The sequence below is a fragment of the Impatiens glandulifera genome, chromosome 3 (genome assembly GCF_907164915.1).
Source record: "Impatiens glandulifera chromosome 3, dImpGla2.1, whole genome shotgun sequence".
Classification (NCBI taxonomy): domain Eukaryota; kingdom Viridiplantae; phylum Streptophyta; class Magnoliopsida; order Ericales; family Balsaminaceae; genus Impatiens; species Impatiens glandulifera.
In genome coordinates, this window is record NC_061864.1 from 18,211,371 (window position 1) to 18,231,371 (window position 20,001).

Sequence of the window (20,001 nt, forward strand, 5' to 3'; positions counted from 1 at the left end):
TCGCGGAATCCGAAAGTCGTCGTCCGGTTGAATATGTCTATCAATATCCTGTTGTTCGTTCGAAAGCCGTCCACCGTCCGCCTACCGCTTTCTGCTTATCGAAAACCGCACTTCATCTGCCTCTCTTCGCATGTCGATCGTCCGCCAAGTAAAAATATTTTTATGTTTAGATTTTAGTTTTAAATTAGTGATTTAGGTTTGATAAGTCAGATAGGTTTGATTTATTGATAGATTTGAGTTATTTGATTTTGTTTTATTCAGGTTTATATTATTAATTTAGGTTTGAATGTTTGATATATTTGATTAGTTGTTTGATTTTGGTTGAATTATGTGGTTTGGTTTATGTTATTTGATTTAGGTTATTTGAAAAGTATTATTGATAGATTTAGGTTTATGTTATTGATTTAGGTTTGAATGTTTCATATATTTGATTAGTTGTTTGATTTTGGTTGATTTAGGTTGTTTGATAGGTATTATTGATAGATTGATAAATTGATATATTTATGTTTTATTTGATCAATTTCTAAATAATGTTTGCTGATAGATTGTCGTTGTTCTTTATTTTCAGTTTTTCCGGTTGAATCAAATATGTATTTTAGATTTACTTTTTGTCGGCATTCTTCATTTGGTAAGTTCTAACATTTGTCTATGTTTTATATTATTAAGGTTGCATGTTTAGAGAAATTACTTACTTGAATTATTAGGTTGCATGTTTAAGAAATAACTTACTTGAATTATTAGGTTGCATGTTTAGAGAAATAACTTACTTAGATTATTAGGTTGAATGTTTAGATAAATGACTTACTTGGATTATTAGGGTTGCATGTTTAGAGAAATGACTTATTTGTATTAGTATGTTGATTAATTGATTTTAGGTATATGTTAATTTTATTATTGGTTGTTAATTTTAGTTAAAATGGAAGTTCCCGATAAAAGTTGGATGACTCTAAGCCGATATGATCCAAATTATATTCAAGGGGTTAAAATGTTAATATACTTTGCGATTAGGTTTATTAACAGAAATTCAATTGCTTGTCCGTGTGTAAAATGTGCAAATTGAACCTATGAGAATAGAATAGTGATGAGAGGTCATCTAATTGTGTTTGAAATCTTTCAAAATTATAATTTTTTGTACTGTCAAGGAGAAACGAGATCTTGAAATGTAAGGGACAATGATAATGAGGATGATGAATTAGATGACCTTAGAGATGCAAATTAGGGTGGAGTAGGAGATAATGTCGTTAATGATGAAATGAACGAAGAAATTGATCAAAATAATCAATTTATGGAAGACATCATAAATGATTTGTATCCAACCGCTGAAACCTCAAATAATGAAAGACATGTTGATAATGTTAAGGCATTCTACAGGTTGTAAGATGATTCAAAACTTTCATTGTACAAAAAATCCCGAATTTCAAAAGTCTCCACCATACTTAAATTACTCCACATAAATATTGTTGGTCAATGGACCAACACTTTATTTGATTTGTTATTGAAATTATTAAGAGGAAATAATAATATCTAATTTGGAGTTACCAAGTTCATACTATGAGTGCAAGAAATTTATTATAAACATTAGTTTAACGTATGACAAAATTGATGCTTGTAAGAATGATTGTGTTATTATGTAAAGAAGATAAAATTTGAAAGATTGTAAAGTTTGTGGTGTGTCTAGATGGAAGATCAACCAAAAGTGGTACGCTTCAGAAAAAGGCGAATGTGAAGTTCATTCCAAATAAAATTTTATGATATTTCTCACTTGCACCGTGATTGCAAAGGTTGTACATATACTCCAAAACTGCTACTCAGATGACTTGGTATAAATATAATATTAATGTTGATGATGAAGTCTTAAGGCATCCAGCTAATTCAATGACATAAACGTCCTTCGATGAAAAGTTTAAAGATTTCACCTCTAAGCCTCGGAATGTAAGACTTTCTCTCGCAAGTGACGGGTTCCAACCTTTTGCAAATAGAAAGACTTCTTATAGCATTAGGCATGTTGTAATTATCCCTTAACATGTCTCTTCTACAAGTTGTATGGATAAAAATAACTTCATTTTTTCCATGTTAATCCCTAGGCCAAAAAGTCTCAAGGATTTGATTGACGTGTTTCTTCATCCATTGATTAATGAGTTAAAAGAGTTGTGGAATACTGATGTGATGACTTACGATGCGAGACGTAAAGAATATTTCAATATGCGGGTAGTTATGTTGTGGACTAATAATGATTTACCAGCATGTGCAAATTTATCTAGATGGAGTATGAAGGGAATACTTACATGTACGTGTTGTAATAAGGATACAACTTCGTTGAGATTGGTACACTGCAAAGAAGAATGTTACATGAGTCATCGAAGATTTCTTTTACCTACTCATCGTTGACACAGAGAAAGAGATTCTTTTGACGGTAATATAGAGTTAAGACCTCCACCTAACCTTTTGTCTATAACCGAATTATTAATGCATGCAAGAGATTTTAAAGGCACGTGTTTGACTAAATACCATCCCAAAAAGAGAAAGATTTCCATGAATCTCGGCGTGATAATTGAAATAAACTCAGCATATATTTTGAACTACCATACTAGAAAACGTTGTTATTGAGTCATAATTTGAATGTGATGCATATTGAGAAAAACATTTGTGATAGCGTGTTGGGAATTATAATGGATCTTAAAGAAAAAATGATCGATGGACTCAAAACTCGTAAAGATTTGGAATTATTGAACATAAAGTATTCATTAAATCTTGTTGAGGTCAATGGCGTTCTTCAATGTCCGAGAGTCACATACGCATTTTCCTCAAATCAGAAGAAACGATTATGTATGTTTTTTAAAGGTGTAAAAATGCAAGAAGGGTTCTGTTCCAATATTGGAGGGTGTGTAAACATAATTGATAAGAAATTTCTGAATTGAAGAGTCACGATTGTCACATCTTATTACAGTATTTAATTTCACTTGTCACACGTGCTATACTTTTGGATGACGTGTACGATGCGCTAGTACACTTGTCTAGGTTATTCCGATTGTTGTGTTAAAAATCCTTAAATTGAGATGAATTGGAAAAGTTGCAGGATGACATTGTTTTGACCATTTGTAAATTGGAAAAAATATTTTCACCTTCATTCTTTGATATAATTGTACATTTATCTGTGCACTTCACCTATGAGGCTTTGTTAGGGGTTTATCCAGTATCGATGGATGAATCCAATTGAACAATATATGGATACCTTGAAAAAATACCTTCGAGATAAAAACTTTCCTAAAGGGTCAATCAGTGAGAGTTATTTTTTGCACAAGAGTATGAATTTATGTGTTCGATATTTAGAAAATCAGGAGTCAATAGAGACAACGATACAACCAACTTCAACACTTTCTATATTCTTGGAAATGGAAGATTTATCGATTGCAACACTTTACACATATGAATTAGGTGATCGGGGGCGTGCTCACGTATATATTTTGAGAAATTATATTGAAGTCGAACAATATTACAAATAAGAGTTCATAACCTGATTAGTGACTTAGTGTGAATTTTGTAATTAACTAATTACAATTAAATTTCATTATATGAAGTGAATTCACGCAAGAGTTGACCGATACATAATGACTTAATCTTTATAATCTTGAACGCGATAAACTTTACATAAGTTTTTTCATAATGAAAGTGGGACAATTGAATGATAAATCAGATCAAACTTTGAGTCTAAAAATTCTTGGAAGTGGCCTGACAATTTATGCTAAGAAGTATAACTCATGTAAAATAAACGGGTACAAGTTCAACACCGAGAAGCATGACAAATGGTTAACCATGCAAAATAGTGGTGTCTGTGTAATTGAAAACAATGGGGCCGAAACGATAAATTACTACGGAGTACTCACAGATATCATCGAAGTTTAGTATTTTGGTAGTAACTGAGTAATTTTTTTCAAGTGTAGATAGTTTGATGTACATTCCAAAGATTGTGGTATAAAAGTAGATAAATATGAGTTTGTAAGTGTAAATGTGAATAGAACATTGATATTTCGGAGTCATGATCCGTTTGTAATGGAAAGTTAAGCACACTAGGTTTTTTATGCTATGGATATGGCATCTAGACATGGATGGAAAATTTTCACAAAGATATCCCCGTTATTCGAACATCTTGGTTTTATTTTTGTGTCAAATTGGATGACTTATTTAAAATTCTAACTTTATTTTTTTATAGATATCATGGCACCTAAACGAGGTACCAGACGAGCACTATCGAGACATTTAGACGAGCTCCGAGCTCGTACAGTTGATGTAGAGTTCGATGATTCTATGGAATTTATGGGATCATAGCTTCATGGGGCTTCATGATATTGAGAGACTAGATGATCCAAATTCCATCATTCTCGAGAAGTCTGTCACCTTAGAGAAAATTTCCCATTCCCGAGACTATAGGTAGTTATTTATAACTTATACGTTATATTTAAATGATTATATAAATTTTAACAAATATCATTTCACTATTCTTTTGTAGGGTCTTCATTGAGGAGGGGACAGGGGAAGAAAAAGCACGGTTCTCGTAAAAATGGTAACCAGGGAGAAGATGAGGTTGGAGTTCAGGGAATTAAATGGAAATATTATATGCGATAACGCTTGTTATTGGTCTCGGCATATTGACAGTATTGTTCGAAAGCCTGATGTGGTGTCATATCGTCTCAAAAAAATGGTTTGATCTGTCATAATCCCAGTTAAACCATATATGACAGTCCATTTTTGTGAGTTTGATATTTTTTAACGTGTTATCTTATAATATGAAACTTTCACAATCCTAAAATATGTTGTTATTTTTTAGGATCTTTTTCAAGTCTACATCAGTCAATCAAATTGACTACTACATAGATAAGGTGATGCCACAAGTGAAGAAAGCATGGGATATGTGGAGATACTCGAACAAGAGGAGATACATCGACCAACATAATAGCGACGAGGAGAGAATCAGACTAAACTCTCCTTCTGAATTTTACTTCAAAGACTGGAATTATATCATTGACCATCACTACTTCACGGCTGAACTGAATTTAAGGTATAATAGTCATTTATATTTCATTATGTTTAATCAACTATTAACTAACAACTAAAACTATCTTATAATTATAGAAAAGGAGTGCAACCAACGCCGACAACAGATCAAAATTACAATACCCCATCACACCGGCAGCAAATCATTTTCGCAATTGGAGTGACATATGGTAAGTTTTAGTAAAGGTATTAAATTTTTATAATATTTAACAGATGATATGTTATTTGTACAGGAGAGGGAGATTGGACACCCTCCTAAATAACCCTTTATTTTTGTTTTAAAAAATTACTTTTATTTTTTCCTTAAAACACTAACCCTTTTAAGAAGCCGTATAGAAGTTACTAAAGAAGAAACTACAAAATAAAGATTGAATATTATGCTAATAAACAAGTATAAAATTGTACAAGTTAAAGAACCATTATAACTTTATTAAATAAAATTAAAACAAGTAATATCAAATTTTAAAAACACAAATAAAAACATAACTTACTTGCAATTTGTTTTTTATTAAAAACTTGAGGTTAAACAAAACTTATAGAGAAGATTAAGATAGAAATTGAAATAACTAGTAAGGTTGAATTTAGAATGAAGAATGAAACTGTATATTAATGTTGAATTTAGAATGAAGAATGAAACGGAAGATTAAGAGTACTTATCTCTCTCATATAAGTAACGATAAATACTTATTACAAATTATATGAGAGAGATAAATACTTATTACAAATTAATTAATGATGTCAAGTGTGATGTGTGGTGTGAGTAACGATAAAATAATTAATATATTTATTTAATGATGGCTATGACTTATTTTTTGGAAATTGAAAAGACATTTAAATTTTATCAATATAATATATATATATATATATTAATATATTCAGGTATCGGGTTTGGGTTTCTAATATTCTCCATCCCCGAACCCGATCGGGTAACATTTTTTACTCCCCGACCCCGAACCCGATTTGAAATACATGAACCCGATCGTTGGGTACCCATTGTCATCCTTACTCCTAATCATGCAGACTTCTTCGTACATACGCATACTAGGAGAGCGACCGTCGAGGATACGACTCTCATGCATTCTCCCCAAGTTCAGTAGGCCGTCGTAAGTTGTAATCATTTCTATCGTTTTAGTTTGCATGTCTAATTAAGTTTAAATTACTAACAATGTTGTAAATGATTGTGATTATGATGTGTGAGCGGCTTGAAGAAAACCCTAATATGACGTTGCTTGAGGTGTATGAGGCTGCATTGGGACGATATGGACACGGGAGGGTGATCGGGATGGGCTCGGGAATACGTCCAACGCACTTTAGACCTGATCAACGGGAAAGTTCTCCCTCGAGCATCCACAACTCATGTGTGTTACAACAAACGTTGTTCGAGGAGAATAGGATCCTACGAGAGGAAATGGAGTAGATGTGCACACATCTGGAAGCTCTAGAGTCATCGGGAAGCTGAGGCTCTAGCACAACAAGACGCACGACGGGACGCTCTATAGGCACAGATGCGCGCACAAAAAGAGGCTATAGAGGCGCTTATGTCTAGGATTCTCCCTCCTCACTCCAATAGTACTAGATTGACATACGATTTGAGATTTTCGTATTATGATTTGAGATTTTTGTTGAAACTTGGATTTGATTTTATTTATGAATGGTATTTTTTATGAATGGTCAACATATGAAACAAGTTTAATAAAATTCAAAAAAAATACCAAAAACCCGAGAGTAAACATTATCAACGTCAGTGTTAGAAGAGTGTCGACGTTTGATAAAAACAATATTAACGTCGGTGTTGGTGAATGTCGGCGTTAATAAGAGAATCATTAAAGGTTCAAACAACCTGAGAGCAAGCATTATCAGTGTCGGCTTTAGGGTAAAGTCGACGTTGATAAAGAAGGATATCAACGTCGGCGCGCCTAACGTCGGTGCTCCTAACGTCAACGTTAATATCATACTTTATCAACGTCGACTCTCCTTTTCTAACGCCGACGTTGATAAAGAACGATATCAACATATCAACGTCGGCGCTCCTAACGTCGACGTTAATATCCTACTTTATCAACATCAACTCTCCTCCTCTAATGCCGACGTTAATATCATTCTTTATCAATGTCGGCTCTCCTCCCCTAACGCCGACGTTAATAATCGAATCAGAAATGATTATCAACGTCGAATTTAGGGGAAGATCGTCGTCGATAAAAATCAAATACTTTTAACGTTCAAATCTTTAACGTCAACGGTTTTGATCGCCGACGTTAATAAGTATTAGCGTCGGCATTAGGGTTTTAACGAGAGTTTGTGCCGTCTCTAATAGTATAATTTCTACTAGTGTTTAATTCTCACTAAAAAGTAATAATTATAATAGGATTATAATTGTGGTTAGTCATAGGATTATAATTGTGGTTAGTCATGCCAACTATTTAAAATTAAATAAATCTATGAAATCTTAATGAAATTAAGTTTTATTAAAAAAATAAAAGACTAAAACAAAGATAACAATGATTTAATATTGAATTTTTAGATAATGCAAAAGAAAATATTTTTTTAATATAAAAAGTTAGTATTACCTTAATAACGGGACTTTTATAAAGTGTTTTACATAAGAATTAATTTGTGAAGTCGGGTCTAAAAGTTAAAGATAATGACAAAGAAAATAATAAAACTTAAACATTAGTTTCAAGACTTTTCCGGCGAGGGCTACTTTGAATGAAACAGGCCTACCCGTAGAGTTATCCTTTCCCATCCTGCCTATAAGATAGCCCGACCGGTGAACATTCTTACAAACCCTTTTACGAAGCCTTTCTAAATTAAATGTTTCACGAGGATTGAATTTATGATGGAAGGTGCAATCTAACCTTCCCCTTCAGAAGTACTGGAATACAAAAGAATTCGGGTCCTGAAAGTTGATTTAATTTTTTTTCTAAATACTTAAGTGCACCGTATAAATTCAAAATCAAACAAACAGGATAACCAAGGCTAACTAGGGTCGGCCCGGCAAGCCCTCGGGCTAGGGCAACTCATTCCCAGGACTGCCCATTTGTTAAAAATATCAAAATATTTATATATATTTATTATAATTTTAAAACATAAATAATTGTAGTTTGGTGGTTCAAGATATACGTTTAAAGTTTTAATATGATTATGGGTTTAAATCTCATCAAAAACGAATTTTTTATTATCAATTTTTAAAACTAGACTTAGGGCAACAAAAAGTGTATCAAACTTTTTCTACCTATCCAGCCTAAACCTCGGGGCTGAGGATAACTCAAGTATTAATAAATATTTAATATTCAATTCCCACTAATAAAGAGTTTGGTTGGTCTAGCTTTCTAAGATTAAAAAAATAAAAATGAACTCCAAACCAAGCATGCCAACATTTACATTACCCTAAACCCATGAACACATTTCAGATAAATATTCAAGAGGGAAATAAAATAAAAAATACAGGGGATATTACAAAATCTTACTGATCAAATAATATTTCTTCTGATTTCTATGATTCAGAAATGTACAATCTTTAGGAGCAGTCAGTACCTTTGGCACAGCAGTAGTTGTACTAGATTGAATCTTGTGAGATAAATGCATCCCATGCTTCCTGTGAACCGACCCACATTACAAACAAGTACAGTTTAATTCGTAAGAAATTTGAATAACAAACTATAGTGAAATATTTGTTCTTTCTTTCTTCATTAATTAATATAACATACCTGAAGAATAGCAAATGTCTGTTCTGCTATATATTTCTGAGTCAATGTGGACCCTCTTTGCTGCACTTTGTCTGGATGCAAACATAACCTTGCTTTCTGATAACCCTTCTTAACTTTTGAATTCTCCATCAGATTTGCTATTGATATTTCCTGCCAACCACTGTTTTCCCATAGGATCTGTATTTCAATTTCATTAGAAATCTATCTTATAACACCATGGATTGTACAAGAACCTAAGTTATTTCAGAGACTTACATGGTGTAATGTCGAGAGAAGCTGACGGATATTGGTTTCTTTACCAGCTGACCATTCCTTTATATCATTGTCTAAGACCTGAAGCTCCCTCTGCTTGTTCAAAAGAATCATATGATCAAATAAACTCTCTCTAGTAGAATTTGTGAATTTAATCTATATACATACCTCAGGAGATGACAAGTTTATGTACCCATTGTTGGTATTAGCGGTTACTGACTGATTCTTATCATGTTCTTCCATGCCCATGTTTGTGTTTGGGCTAGCTGACTGGAATTTCTCTTTAGCCCAAGCAATTGCTTCATCAATACCAATAGCTTCCTCTGTTCCTTCCCTATGGTCAGAATTGATCTCAATAACATAAGAGCTCATGACTTCATCTTCATCTTCATCGTCATCATAATCATGATCCAGCTCTTGTTCTTGTTGATCATTTGTCATTTTCTCTGTTTTGGGCTGGTGAAAGTCTTGAAATTGGGAGGAGACGACGGAAGAAGGTGAGTTGAGTTCTAGATCATCTATGGATACCTTGAAACTCACATGAGAATTTGGGTTTGTTTCTGGAGATGTAACCCTTCTTGGGATTGAATTACGCAAGCTTCTAAAGCTATCTGTGTAAAGGCCTTGTTCAATTTGATGATTGTAAAATGAAGGATAATAATAATAATTATTTGATGAAAGAGCCGGAGATCCATGTTTCCATAGAGGTTCCTCATGGATTCTTGACGGTACATTTATTGGCCTGCAAATAAACACAGCATAAACCCTAAATTGTCAGAAACGACGACGTATTTCGAATAAACCATGGAGCAGGTAGGGTTTGTAATTTGGTTGAATAACCATTGGTATTTCAGACCTTTCAACTTTCATCCTAACCTAACTTGCAATAATAACCGTCAATCAGAAGCAGTTATTGTACCTGAGCTTAGAAGCGAAAATGGAAAACGAAACGTCGTCTTCTTCAGGGATCGCTGGCCGGAGGGGACTCAAATCCTCTGAACTCAACACCGACGAACAATTCGACTTAGAGTGCGATTTCGAAAGCGATCGCGACCTAGACCTCCGTATTTCGTCTTCCTTACCAAATATATCGCCGTAGAAACCATCGTCGGTTCTCTCTATTCGACTAGAAGTCGGAATCCTGAATTCCGGCAATCTCCTTCTGCTACTGCTTCCTACGCCGCTCCTCATCGGAATCAAAGTCTCAGGGATCCGGAAAATCTCCTCGTAGAAGGAGGATGCCGCCGCCGGTCTAAAAAACTCTGCATCTCCAGAGAATTGACGGCGAAGTACGCTCCTCGGAGGTCCGCCGAAGACGTCGCTGAAATCCTCGGGATCTAAAGTTTCTGAACCGGAGTTCCTCGAAGGTGTCTCCTCAGTCGAACGCCTCCGAGGAAGACTCGATCGTGGCTTTGCCGACGTCGATAATATTCCCATTCCCATCTGCATCCGCCACGACTCGTCCATTTCTCCGGCGGTTATTCTCTCTCTCTCTACTCTCTCTCTACTGTGTTTTAATTATATATATAATTCATGCAATTGCATGTATAAGAAGAAGAAATGAACCAAAAACATTGCAGGTTTTCTGGGCACTCTTTATTTTTTTTTAATTTATATATTTTAATAATAATATACCTTGAAAACATATAATTTAAAATAAATAAGAATATATTTGGGTGCCACATGAATGATAGATCATCCAACTGTATTTTTAAGTTAAAGCATAAATGTCGGATGTTAATGTAATAATCACGATTGTGCCCACCACAAAAGATTAATTAAATTAATAATCATCATTAAATTATCCACTAACAAAAGTAACATGTTTTCACTTAACTTTTTAATCCTTCTTATTGTAATAATAACACAATCTTCAAAATATCACAAAAATTTTTTGTCTTCAAATAGAAATAATAATGAATTTAATAAGTATAAAGGAGCAGGTGTCGTGAAGAGAAAGGATTATTGAGGATACCTGAACAGGAGACAATGCATGCTGTACTATATTGATTGCTACTAACTTTATTTTTATTTTTTTCAAATATGTCCTAAATTTTTTCATTTTTTCTTTTCTCTTATTCCAAAAATAGTGTCATATGATTTATAGTTATAGGAAAGGACTGCATTAGAGAGAGTGAAATAAGTATTATCTTAATTTCATAAATACTCTAATTAAAAAATGACAATAAATTTTTTTTTTTGTTTGAATTAAGGAGAACTAGCATAACACCCACCATCACGGTTCTTGTTTCAATACAAGGCGCTTCATCTTGTTTCAATACAAGGCGCTTCAAGATGAAATCAAACTCTTGACATTTTAGTCTTTTTAAGGCAACTTTTACCTCTAAGCTACTTTGGTTTGGTAGGTAAAAATGACAATAACGAAAGAGTTGCTGGCACGTTTGGTATAACGTCTCATCAATTAAACTAAATTTTTTTATTAATTATAACATAATATATTTCATTAAATAAAAAATAATAACTTATTTTTTCAAATTTTAGGACTGACCTAATTACTAGCCAAACTAAGTTAAGTTTTAGATATTTTTATTAGATCATCCCAACTGAAAATTTTATTTTTAAACTAAATTTTTATATAAATATCATATCAAACATTAATTCTTTTCTAATGAAAAAATTCATTCTCAACTTCAAATAATATTTTTATAATATTCTTCTTTATATTAATTTTTATAACTTTTTAATATTACTACCTACATTTTATAAACTTATAAATTACACCATAATATTATAATATCATTCAATTATTTTAAACTTAAAATATATAAACTAAAAAATATGTAGATTGAAATAAAAAATGATCCGTACAAATAAAAAAAAATAATTTTTCAAATGTTAGAATTGTTATATTATTGTAATGTATTTTATAATTTTTATAATTATTATATATATATATATATATATATATATATATTTAAGTAAAATATTTTTTTTTTGAACATTATTATAAATTTATGTTATATAAAAAATATTATATAAATAAATTAAATTAATAAATTATATAAATAAGTTTAATATAAAATATAGGATAAAATATAAATATAAATATAAATATAAATATAAATATAAATTAATTAAAATATAAATAAATAAAATATATAAAAATTTAAATAATAAATAACTTATATAAATTAATTATATAAATAAGTTTAATATATAAAATTAATTAAATAAAAGTTTAAGGACTGAAATATAAAAAAATAAAACTATGTATCTACCATTTTGAATTTGAAGTGATAGTTGGAGAATGACAATTGACTTATTAGACAGACACGGAGTTGGTCTTAGTTTTGGTTTGAATTATTTAAATAACTGAATTAAAAAAATATATTTCATTTTTTCTTACCTCTTCAATTTATTAATCAAAATATTAAAATATCCTCTATTTCAAGTTCTTATTTTTTATTTTATCGTTATATATTAATATCATTTAAATTTACACATCATTTATCATTATTTTTTAAATAACCAAAATTTTTAGAATTTGGACATGACCTTAATTTGATTGGCAAATTTATTATTGATATAATTGATGGTCTATGAAAAAGAGTCTCACTTTAAAAAATTAGAAATAGTGGATTACAAAAGCACTCAAAGTATATTTTATTGAAACATGTCACTTAGAGCGTGCTGGCATAGAAAGAAAGAACATTAATAAGATATGATGAGTATAAAAAAGTGGGAAACCACACCTTGTAAAAGGGCAATTGATCCAATATTCTTTTCTTTATATATATAAAGTGATTATCAAATGGAAATGGAAATGGAAGGATAGACAAACAAACACTTGAACCAATTAATCTCTTCAGGAGTGCAAGGCAAAAAGCAACAAGCCAGGGCACACACATGTGACTGCTGTCTCTAATGACAACTTACATTTATTTCATTTTTATTCAAGTTCAATTGTGTATTTGTGTTGTGTTACGATCGAAAAAGGCGAAAGCAATAGCAAAGTCATAGCTAGCTAGATACGTCGGCACATATCGACTGACTATGCAACATAAATAAGAAGACAAAAATCAATGGAACTTTAAAGTTTTACAACACCAAGTGGTTGGGTTTTTTCCTAGACAATGACATATCAAATGATAGGATACACTACTTCTAGTTCTAGTTCTACTTAGGCACCACCTCAACCTAACAAACACTTGGCTAGTTAATAGGAAAGTCTTCTCGTTTGGTGTCGGTTAATTCATAATACTTCCAAATAACCCACTAACTAATTAACAATCTATTCATTAATCTCATTGATCTCGTCACTCTCAATATCAAACAAGGCCTAAAACTTTTAGTGAATTTTATGTCTTGTCATCCATACTGCCTTTTTTTTTCCAAGTTAACTGTATTTGATTTGAGTGATTTTCGTATTATGGCTACTATGATTTGGAAGATTGATGATGTGGAAAGTTTAATAGATCTATATATATATAATAATCAAAAAGGCTAAAGCAAGCAGCCAAATGAAGATTAATCTCCACCAGACAAGTTTCTAAGATATGGAATGTCTTATCTAATCATATACTACTGATCTGGTCCAATACCACATGAATAATTATGTATTTATCAAATTCATTTTCAAGCAGGGAAATATATTAATACAACAATCGAAAAACACCACTGTAATAGCGAAGGACAGTTCCATATATAAAAGAAATACTCGCCTCGTTACAGGTCGATTGGGATTCTCAATCCATCATGTGCAAGCTCAACTTGGATCCCTTCTCTATATGATTAAATCAGAAAAGAAACACCCATTAGTTCTCCCATCAAATTTTAGAACTTTCTAGGGTAAAATGTTTACCTTCTTGACCATTCGGCCAAAAACTCATTGTCCTTGTGATGATCAAACTCATGGGTCATGCCAATGAACAACACTCTCTTCGGTTGTAACTTCTTCACAGCATCGAGCGACTGAAAACCAAATAGAAAAAAGAAGCAGCATTTTGGAATACAATTCCAATTTCTGTGTGTTAATAAAATGCAACAATCAAGAAGGAAAAGCATACCTGTGGGAAGCAAAAGTGAGTATTATGGGATCCTTTCTGCAGAAGATGCAAAAGGGCAATTCAGTAAATCTAATGTGAAAAATTCAAGGATTTTAGCTAAAGTAAACTTATAAGCTAGTTTTCAACACGTGTTAATGCTAAAAAGGCTTAAGTTTACAACTAAAGGACGAATTATTGAGAGGGATTTCGACTCCTAATGCCTAGTGTACTTGATTGATGTATCTAAGAATTCATGGATACAAATAATAGGGCAGAAAATGGAAAATAATTCTCTTTTTGAAGTGACGACAAGAAGAAGGAGAAACAGCCAAGTCTTACCCTATATAGTGTATCTAATATAAGGAGATCCAGCTGGTGATCACCACTTTTTGAAATATCTGCACAACCACAAATTTTTTATGAAAAGGACTTGAGAGAAAAATAATAATTTAGATATGAACATGTAGTAACTCGGAGTTTTCAGCAATTCTTTTTCCTATTTTGATTTTATAAGTGGTCCCTAAAAATTGACTTACAATTCTCAGTAACCGGAAGAAAGCGAGAAACATCAGATATGTAAGCTACTTTACTTCTTTCACCAAAAAGAAAACCCAAAGAAACATAGTCTTCACCGTGCATCACCTACCATTAAGAAAGAAAACAGTTAAAAATAAACCATATGTACGTAGATTATATGTTCGAATGAGGTTGACAAGTGCAACTAACTGGTAAAGGAACAAATTCCAGTCCTGATGCAACAAACGGCTTCTTACTGTCATTCTCAATTATTCTCCAATCAAGCTGTGTTACTCTTCTCACTTCCTGCCCTTCCTTAAGCTTCTTTTCAACCAAATAAGGAAATTTCACAGCAAGGCTATGTGAAACAGGAAAATGTGTGTCATAAAGAACTCAGATATTGAATAGTTCTGGGAAAAAAGGGGCAGAAAGCTACCTGTCCATTGAATGCTGTGTTAGATAAATGGGAGTGGGATCAATGTCATTTATAGGACTATGCGGTTGAACAGCACGAATGTCATCGAGACCCAGAACTGCATCAGCATGCTCATGAGTCAAAATGATCTGCAAACGCGGGGAAATCATTAATAGATAGATAGATTACAAGATTAGAAACCAAGCAAAGGGAGATTTATTAAAACTGTACTGTTTACTCACAGAATCTACCCGAGGTATCTTATGATATGTAAACCAACGAAGAACCTGTTCTCTAAACGTCTTTCCCACATCAATTAATATGTAACTGTGCTCACCACCGTCACTTGAACAATAATCAATCAACAATGATGTGTTGCACCTGAAGTTTCAGCAATTCAAATGTAAATAACAAGTAAAAGCATTCGAATTAGGGTTTTCTGGCATCATTTTAGAGCATTTTTAGCAGTAAAAAGTATAAAATTAAGAATGCTAGGATGTTACATAACTAAATTTGAGATCGGAGAAATAATTACAAACTAGCTCAAGCAAAGTACTCATCGACTAGCATTTATCATCACATTCAAATCAAGCATTTTAAGGATCTAGTAAAATTAAGCTCTGAGCTATAAGATCCATTCCAGTGAAGTTGGATATAATAATTTACCTGTAATTAGGATTGCGTTCTGGTGGGAGAGACATCGACTGGTGGCAAACATGGCAGGGAGGATTGGTTGGTTGGATCAGACACATGGCGTTCGGAACCGCACTCGAACAACCAGTGCCGAGGAATATCAAAGCTGATGCTGCTGCTGCACCTTTCGCCGGAGAACCATTTACGGCTACATTGCCGGCGGCGTCCATTTTCCGATGAAATCGCGAGCAGGGAATATTCTCACGGTGGTTGTTCCAGGTCCTCCTCTGTCCTCTGCCCTTAGAACTGCTTCAACAATAATATTCCGATTTGCTCATTTGAACTTGTTTATTTTTTATTTAATCATCCAAATTAAATTAAAATAATATATTATTTCTATAAGTTTATAAATTGTTTTATTTATGTATATTAACTTGGATAGTCATACTCTACAAGTTAATTATTAACTATACAATTTTTGTTATATAACTTTTTCTAATAAGTTATATTTAATATTGTAACTTTATTATTATTATTTAATTTAAAAATATAATATGATTAAAAAATTATATTCTCGCGTACAAATATAATTAGAATATGTTTAGATAATTGAAATTAAAATTTGCATTAAAATTATAATTCTAACTTTATGTGAATTAACGTTAAATAATTTTAAAATATTAGTTTTATACCATGACCTCAAAGATGGGGGAATTTGACGAAATGACCTTGCAAATTGGTTTATTTGACCTGGTGGAATTTTATAATTTTTTTTGCGCTCGTGGTGTTATATTTTTTTTTATACGATTTTGCCCTTGTCGCGAAACGCTAAGTCACTTAGCGTTTCGCGAAGTGGATCAGAGGTTTGTATAAATACCCAAATATTTTCATTTCACTAAATTTTTTTCTCTCTCTTCCTCCAATTCTCTCCTTCACTCACGGTGGCCGGCGGCGACGGCGCCCGGCGGCGACGACATCTCCGTTTCCTCCAATATCCATACAAATCAAACCCGATCAGAGCTCTTCTAACCTAACTAATTCATTTATGTTTATCTATTGCCGATTTCTAACCCTAGATCTATTTGCATGCAGGTTTCTTATACTAGGGTTTATGTGAGTTCTCCGATTCTAACTATTTGAACGGCGTCGAGGTAGATCTTCATTCCAACTGTTATGTTCTTGTTTACATTTTCTTCATTTCAAAAACTTTTTCATATTTCCTTTATGTCCATCATTTTCTCCGTTTTGGTTGATTCTTATTTCTTATATGGTTCATATTGGTTCATTGAGCATTTCGTTAGGTTTTTATTATTTGTTATCTGTTCATATTTGCAGAAAATCTGTCTGATAAGAGCGTATCTGTTTCCGTTTCAGATCTGCTTACCGTTTCGCTACGGACTTACCGTTTCGCTACGGACTTTCCGTTTCGCTACGGACTTACCGTTTCGCAAAGTATACCTCGCGATTCGCTAAGTATCAAGATTTTTTGTTATTTATAGTTAATCATGAACTTCATTTGACAAGGTATTTACATCACTTCATGGTTATGAAGAGAACATGTGTTAACAAAACAAACTTTCTAATTTTACATTGGAAACATTTAGATTCTTCAGAAAATGCCTTTGAAGAATCTATCATTGACCTCCAGATAAGCAAAGATTGGCTGACTTTGATTTCGTTAGTCGTTAAGCTAAAGAAATAAATTTCAAACAATTTTCTCTTATCTGGAGTTCAACGATCGCTTCTTCAAAGATTTTTTCTGAAGAATCTAAATGTTTCCATGTAAAATTATAGAGTTTGTTTTGCTAACACATGTTCTTTTCAAAACCATGACTTTGTTGTTGATACCTTGTCAAACGAGATAGATTACCTATGAAACCAATAAAAAAATTTGTACTTGACGATTCGCTAAGTACTACGAGCTCCAGCTAGGAGAATGGTTTGAATTCGATTTCGTTATTACAATATAGTAGCGAAAACGTATTCAAACCATCTTCTCTTAGCTGGAGCTCGTTGACCTCTCGATTCGCTAAGTCCCTCCCGATTCGCTAAGTCCCTCCCGATTCGCTAAGTCCCTCCCGATTCGCTAAGTCCCTCCCGTTTCGCTAAGTCCCTCCCGATTCGCTAAGTGCCTCTCGATTCGCTAAGTGCCTCCCGACTCGCTACGGAAGTTGAAGAGACGCGCGTACTCACACGCGCTAGACCTTATATATTCAAAAAATTCAGAACATTTCATTTCAACCGCCCGACTCTCTCTCTCTAACCCATTTTCTCTTCACTGAATCTTGTCAAGCCCGATCATTTCTGCTTTCTTCTCGTTCGTCATTAAGGTTAGTTCATTATCATTTTCTGCTTTTTTGTTCATTGGTGGTTCTTGCATGTTAGTGTAATGTTGTTAATGTTCAGTATATATTTTTTTGCCAGTAGGGTTTCGGTTCAGTATATTTTTGTTGCCATTAGGGTTTCATCAGGGTTTCGCGAGGTACCTTCCGATTCGGTAAGTACCTTCCGATTCGGTAAGGACCTAACGATTCGCTAAATACCTAGTTGTGGTCGATCATTTTCTGGTTTTTTGCTTATGGATTTTGGTCTTTGCATGTTAAGTTTAAGTGTTTGTTTCAGATTTTTTGTTTAGGGTTTTTGCATGTTAAGTTTATTGTTTGTTTCTGATTAGTTTCGTATTGTTTCCGATTCGGTAATGCTGTCTTATGTTTAGTTAACGGTTTCGCTCGGTACCTCTCGATTCGCTATCTGCCTCCCGATTCGCTAAGTGCCTAGCGATTCGCTAAGTGCCTCCCGATTCGCGAAGTACTTAGCGAATCGGGAGGCACTTAGCGAATCGCTAGGTTCCTCCCGATTCGCTAAGTTCTTACGTTTGTATGTGTTTGTTCTAACATTTTTGATGATGTTGTTTCCTTTTGTAGATGGCAGAAACAACTGTTACTGAGTTTCCCGGTCGGATTTCGTGGAAAAGTGCCCTCACCCTGAAGAAGATTGTGAATAAGTTCGAGGAAATGGATCTTCTGGAGAGTGTGTACAATACCCAGTTCAGATCATTATTCACAGCCCCCCTCTTGCAGTTCTCAGGAAGTATTGTACATCAAATGTTGATGAGGAGGTTAAGCTCAAACTCCAAGGAGATAACTTTCATGGTGAATGGGCAAAAGCTTGTATTTGGTATGAAGGAGTATGCGTTAGTTACCGGCCTATGTTTCGGCGTTTATCCTGAGTTGGACCAAGAAAAATTGCGCTGTTGTCCACCTCTCTCGGTTAAATACTTTAAAGGGAGCATGAGTGTGAAAATGTGCGACTTCGAGAAGGCTTTTTTCAAATGCAAAGACAAGGAAGATGCATTCAAGATGGGGCTGGTAGTACTGATTTGCCAGTACCTATTCACATTTGACCCAAAAAGAGTTATATTTCCAAAAATACTCAACATGGTGGAAGACAAGGACACTTTCCTCAAATATCCATGGGGTAAGGTCACCTTTAGAGCCACCCTCAAGGGTTTAAACAAGAACATGAAACATCTCTGTACCTCATTTTTTGACAAGAAGGAGAAGGCTGAACAACTTTATGCTCCTTTTGCATATAACATCTATGGGTTCGCATTGGCACTTCAAGTGTGGACGTATGAGGTCATCGAAAGCTTTATCCCTAAATTCGCCAGAAGGAATCAGATTAATGACCCTCTACGCCCAAGGTTGTTACTCTATCATTCCAACAGGAAAAACACATCGACGGAGGTAAAGACTGCCCTAGAGACCACGGATGTGACTGAGATGGAAGAGTCCTCCATGGAGAAGAGGTTATACAGTGGTGATGTATTTGAGCAAATCGACGAGACAGCTGATGATTTTTTTGAGGGATTTACTGATGGGAAGGTAATAAAAGATGATTTTGATGAAGATGATGAAAGTGAAGATGAACAAGTTACTCCGATTCCCCCCAAACCTGCCACGAGGAAGAGAAAGGCTGATGCTACTCTTAAAGAAGCAGCCAACTTGAAGAAGAAGCTTGCTTATGAATCGATTCCGGCCCGCATTCTTACTCCCCCATCCGCGACCTCAAGTCCTCGGGCTGACACACCTTCTCCTCGGGCTGACACACCTTCTCCTCGGGCTCCAACACCTACTGTTGGATGTGATTTTAATGAGATGAAGGAGGAGCTGAAAGTAGAGTTGAAAGAGGAGATGAAAAAGATGAAAACAGAGCTCATCAAAGAGCTGAAAATCACAATCCAAGAAACTCAACAAACTCACGTTGAGTCGTTCAAGAAGATGGTTTTTAATATGTCCACACAGTTGTTAGAAAAATCCAACAAAAGGATGTCCATATTATTAACCAGATTAGATGATATGGAGGATAATATAAAGAAGAAGAAGAGTAAGAAGAAGGATTCTAAGAAGGCTGTGAAGGT

At 33.7% G+C, this 20,001-nt stretch overlaps 2 protein-coding genes across 2 annotated transcripts; both read right to left on the reverse strand.

The window, feature by feature from the left end:
- Positions 1 to 8,409: 8,409 nt before the first annotated feature.
- Positions 8,410 to 10,540, reverse strand: LOC124931233. The gene is made up of 5 exons (XM_047471658.1): positions 9,931 to 10,540; positions 9,180 to 9,753; positions 9,015 to 9,104; positions 8,760 to 8,936; positions 8,410 to 8,647 (listed from the first exon to the last, which is right to left on the reverse strand). Exons 1-5 carry the CDS (start codon positions 10,476 to 10,478, stop codon positions 8,609 to 8,611), a joined length of 1,428 nt encoding a protein of 475 aa, XP_047327614.1. The 5' UTR covers positions 10,479 to 10,540; the 3' UTR covers positions 8,410 to 8,608.
- A 2,955-nt stretch (positions 10,541 to 13,495) lies between these two features.
- On the reverse strand, positions 13,496 to 15,904 carry LOC124931154 (putative hydrolase C777.06c). The gene is made up of 9 exons (XM_047471550.1): positions 15,615 to 15,904; positions 15,191 to 15,329; positions 14,970 to 15,097; positions 14,744 to 14,891; positions 14,554 to 14,659; positions 14,357 to 14,415; positions 14,039 to 14,074; positions 13,834 to 13,943; positions 13,496 to 13,755 (listed from the first exon to the last, which is right to left on the reverse strand). Exons 1-9 carry the CDS (start codon positions 15,809 to 15,811, stop codon positions 13,698 to 13,700), a joined length of 981 nt encoding a protein of 326 aa, XP_047327506.1. The 5' UTR covers positions 15,812 to 15,904; the 3' UTR covers positions 13,496 to 13,697.
- Positions 15,905 to 20,001: the final 4,097 nt, after the last annotated feature.